The sequence below is a fragment of the Apodemus sylvaticus genome, chromosome 1, assembly GCF_947179515.1.
Source record: "Apodemus sylvaticus chromosome 1, mApoSyl1.1, whole genome shotgun sequence".
In the NCBI taxonomy this organism is placed as follows: domain Eukaryota; kingdom Metazoa; phylum Chordata; class Mammalia; order Rodentia; family Muridae; genus Apodemus; species Apodemus sylvaticus.
In genome coordinates, this window is record NC_067472.1 from 192,441,027 (window position 1) to 192,445,330 (window position 4,304).

The following is a 4,304-nucleotide window of genomic DNA, read 5'->3' on the forward strand; positions in this document are numbered from 1 at the left end:
ATGTGGTCACATCGGTCTTCTCTGGGAAAAAAAAAAACAGTCTGTACGCAGCTCTCATGCCGGATTGTCTTCTCTTTCATTTTACAGGTCTATGCATTCCCTCTCCAGCCCCCTCGTGTTTGCTTCTATGTACAGTCAGTCCATCTCCACACCCACTTCATCCCCCAAGCTTTACAAGAAAACATCCAAACATTTTAGCATCAGCATCCCAAATTTATTCTTCAGCAGCTGTGTCTGGGTGGGAGAGGATAAAGGAAGAGGGTGCAGGATGAGAAAGTCCCCAGAAAGTGGCAGGCACTGCGGAGGACAAGATGTGTGTGTGTGTGTGTGTGTGTGTGTGTGTGTGTGTGTGTGATTCCGACCAAGGCTGGAGTCATGCACGGGGCAGGTGAGCAGTGAGGGGTTCTGGAACGAGTCTAGAACAAAAGCTGACTGAGAAAAGTCGGGAGAAAGAATTCTCGGTGCATGCCAGGAATCCCCAGAATGTGGAACGGAGGTGGTCTGGACTGCTAGAGCCCAGCCTCTCACTTAATTCTACAACTGAAAGTGGAGGTAGGAGGGGCTGTGAAGGATGCGGGGAGCAGATCTGGAATCTTAGTCTGGAGCAGGCAATCTCATGAGACTATTTCTCCCAGAATGGTCTAGGGAGAGAGAAGGCATAAAACTACCAAGTGGGGTTTCTGGGAAGAGTTGCAACAGTATCCAGATGTTGGGGGTGAGGGAAAACAGGGCTCAGCACAACGGAATCTAGAACACAGAAAGGCTCTAGAGACTGTTTGAAGTTTAAAATGCCAGTAATGCTGGGGAACAGCGTCTAGAACTCGTTGGGGTGCCTAAAAGAGGCCAGAAGGCTGGGTGGGGTAAGAGACCTAGAATTCAGGACTAGAGAGGGTGGATGGGTGTTACAGCCGGCTTGGCGGAGGAAGCACTGGGGACACCTAGCGGCAGCAAATGAGATTACACGACAGGCACGGGCACAGGGCTTGTTGGGCTACGGGCATCTGGGTGCACGAAGTCCGGGTTCACGTAAGTAAAGCCCTGGAAATCAGCTTGGTCGATGCTGGCTAGGACCAAGCGGTCTGGCGGGGGTCAACGCTGGCGCTGCCCGCGTGAAGAACTTGTCAAAGTTTTCGCCACTGCGGCCACACTGTGATACGAACGAATGGAAAATTAAGCCCTGGTAAGCAGAATCGAAGCACCCCCCCCCCCCCCCGTAGTCTCTGTTCACCCCTTTAGGAGCATCTCTGCAGAAGGGTGCCCCGCCTCCACATACAAGTTTTGAAGCACGGGAGCCCCAACTTTCAGGGACAGAAGAAGTTGGGAGGGCTACTGACCGGACGTGGTCTGAAAGGAGGCGCAATTTCCAGTCTCTCCAACCTCTCCCAATCGATCCAACGGAAAAAGCCGTGAGCCCGGATGGTGGCTTCTCCATCTGGCCCTGAGCCCAGGCGTTTTCCTGGGTGCTTGGTCAGGAACTGTGGAAAGCACACAGAGAGGGCTCCGTGAGTAAAGGCACTTTGTGATAGACGACCTGAGTTCGATCCCTAGGACCCACACGTTGGAAGGGAAAAAATTACGCCTTAACATTATCCTCGCAACTTCACATCTGTGTTAGGATGCATATGTGTGCACACGCACAAATCAATAGACTAAAAACTCAATTTTAAATTTTAAAATGCTTTTAAAAATCAAGTGTGATGGTATAAGAGTTAGAGAGGTGGAAATGGAAACAGGAAAAATCCAAGAAAGGAGGGAGGAGAGAGGAAGAGATGGGGAGAGCTGGAAGATCTCCTGCACTTTCTTCTACACCGACCGAGAATGCAGAGATCGAGGCTTGCAGTTGGGATGACTCATCAAGGATATGTCATGGGGATTAGGGGGAATCTGACCTACCCAGCTCTAGAAAGACAGGCCTTGCCCTTTCGACATTTCCTGCTGTGGGTCAGGGTGACACAGAGGCCACTCTTGGTCTGGGATGACAGCAAGTTAGCAAAATGTTGTTCAAAACGACTTTTGCAGGAGACGGCTGCAGAAAGGTTTGGGTGGCGGAAGCCTTTTCCCAAAGGATTTGGCCACTGAGGTACATGGGTTGTGTGTCTGAAAATGCTGGGAGTTGGGGCTCTTACCCCCTTGCAGATGGCCACAGCTTCCCGGGAAAGTGACTTGGGGTAGGTGACAGTTTGTTCCATGATAGCTTGAAACAGCTCCTCCTCATCTCTCCCCATCAAAGGGTGGCTTTTAGAAAGGAGGTAGAATTACGTCGGAGACTTGAAAGGCTGCCTTTCCCAAACCCGCATCCCTTCAATATCCACTTCAAACAAAAGCATCCTGATAATGCATCCCCCACCCCACCCCGATGGCCAACTGCCCTTGGATAAAAGCAAGAAAAACTATTCTATTTTCATCTCCAATTCCTCATCATACACGCCCTAATTCTGCACGTCACTCTTCTGTCTGACTCTCTTCTTCTGCTATGTAAATCACTGGCAATATGTCATCTAATGGGGGTGGGGCATGCAGGAAAGACTGGAAATGATTATCCTCACTGAATAAGTATCTGAGACTTCTGTGATTAGGAAAGGCAATATAATGTAAAGGTTTTGTTTGCTTGTTTGTCTATTGGGTTTTTTTGGTTTTGTTTTGTTTTTTGGATTTGGTATTTTCAAGACAGGGTGTAGCCCTGGCTGTCCTGGAACTCACTCTGTAGAAGACCAGGCTGGCCTTGAACTCAGAAATCCACCTGCCTCTGCCTCCCAGAGTGCTGGGATTACAAGTGTGCGCCACCACTGCCTGTGCCTTGTCTGTTTGTTTTAAGACAGGGTCTTAAGTAGCCGAGGCTATGACCACCAAAGATGACCCTGAATCCCCGTATGGCCACCTCCCAAGTGCTGGAGTTACAGGCACCCAATACCACATACAGTTATCTCATTTAAAACGACTGTCAGCCGGGGTGGTGGTGGCGGCGGCGCACGCCTTTAATCCCAGCACTCTGGGAGGCAGAGGCAGGCAGATTTCTGAGTTCGAGGCCAGCCTGGTCTACCGAGGCCAGCCTGGTCTACAGAGTGAGTTCCAGGACAGCCAGGGCTACACAGAGAACCCTGTCTCGAAAAAAATAAATCTAAAACGACTGTCCATGCGCATACTATGGCTATCACACTATTGTAGCCATTGATACAGTTCAGGCTGCTAAAGAGGGTCACAAGGAAAAGTAAACAAAAACCAAGCCATGGTGGTTAAAACGGTGCTTCAGGACCACGGACAGCGCCCTACTCCCCCCAGCTTCCTGGCAGATCGTTTTCTTATCCTGTTTCCTACTAGAATCAGGTGGCATTAAAAGGGACACCCGACTCTCTATGTGGCCACTAGTGAAGCCAACATTCCATACTTTGCCTTACCATGTCCGGCCAACATTTCATACAGCAGGACCCCAAAAGACCACCAGTCCACAGACTTCCCATAGGGCTGGTAGGCAATGATCTAAAAGAGGAAGAGAAAGCAGAAGAGTGCGCCTTTTTGTGGAGACAGTGTCTCGTGTGGCTCAGGCTAGCTTTGAACTGTGTGTCGGAGGGATGATCCTGGACTCTTCATTCTCCTGCCTCCACCTCCCCAGTGCTAGGACACAGATGTTTGTTCTCTGAGGTTGCAGGATTCCTATGGCCTCTCTCTCTCTGGATCCTGACCCACTTCAAGAACTTCCCATTCTGACTAGTTTATCAAGAGCTTTGGAAAATCCAGAAAAATGATGTTTATAGACATACACACTTCCTTAACTGTCAATACATAAATTCCACATACGGCTGGCAAGATGGAAGCAGGTAAAAAGTCCCTTGACACACAAACCCTGATGACTGGAATTCAATTCCTAGGACTCACATAGTAAGGAAGAGAAAAGTCCAAAAGTTCTTCTTTGACCTCAATGTGCAAGCTATGACACGCACACACGACAAACACACACACAGATGCAATGCTTTTTTAAAGCAGAGAGACATTAAATTAGACTCCACAAAATTTCCTCTCACTTTGACATATATGCTGTGACATTTGTACCCATGAATACATGAAATAATAATAAATTTAATTATATTTTAAAGCCTATGTAAGGATCAAGTCTTAAGTACCACCATGTAGAATATTTGGGTAACCAACCACACCTTCTGTTTGAATGCTAAGCATACAGAGCTAAATCTTTTCCTTTTTTCTTTCTTTCTCTTTTTTCCTGTGGGGGTTGGGGTTGAGACATGGTTTCTCTGTGTAATAGCCCTACACGTCCTGGAACTTACTCTGTAGACCAGACTGGCTTCAAA

General features: G+C 48.4%; 1 protein-coding gene across 1 annotated transcript in view; it reads right to left on the minus strand.

The window, feature by feature from the left end:
• Positions 1-206: 206 nt before the first annotated feature.
• Prkcg (protein kinase C gamma) overlaps positions 207-4,304 on the minus strand; it is a 24,394-nt gene continuing 20,296 nt past the window's right edge. The window contains 5 exon segments of the mRNA XM_052160143.1: positions 207-1,086; positions 1,088-1,147; positions 1,335-1,475; positions 2,127-2,235; positions 3,386-3,477. Of these exon segments, the coding sequence (XP_052016103.1) occupies positions 958-1,086; positions 1,088-1,147; positions 1,335-1,475; positions 2,127-2,235; positions 3,386-3,477 (531 nt within the window). The 3' untranslated portion in view covers positions 207-957.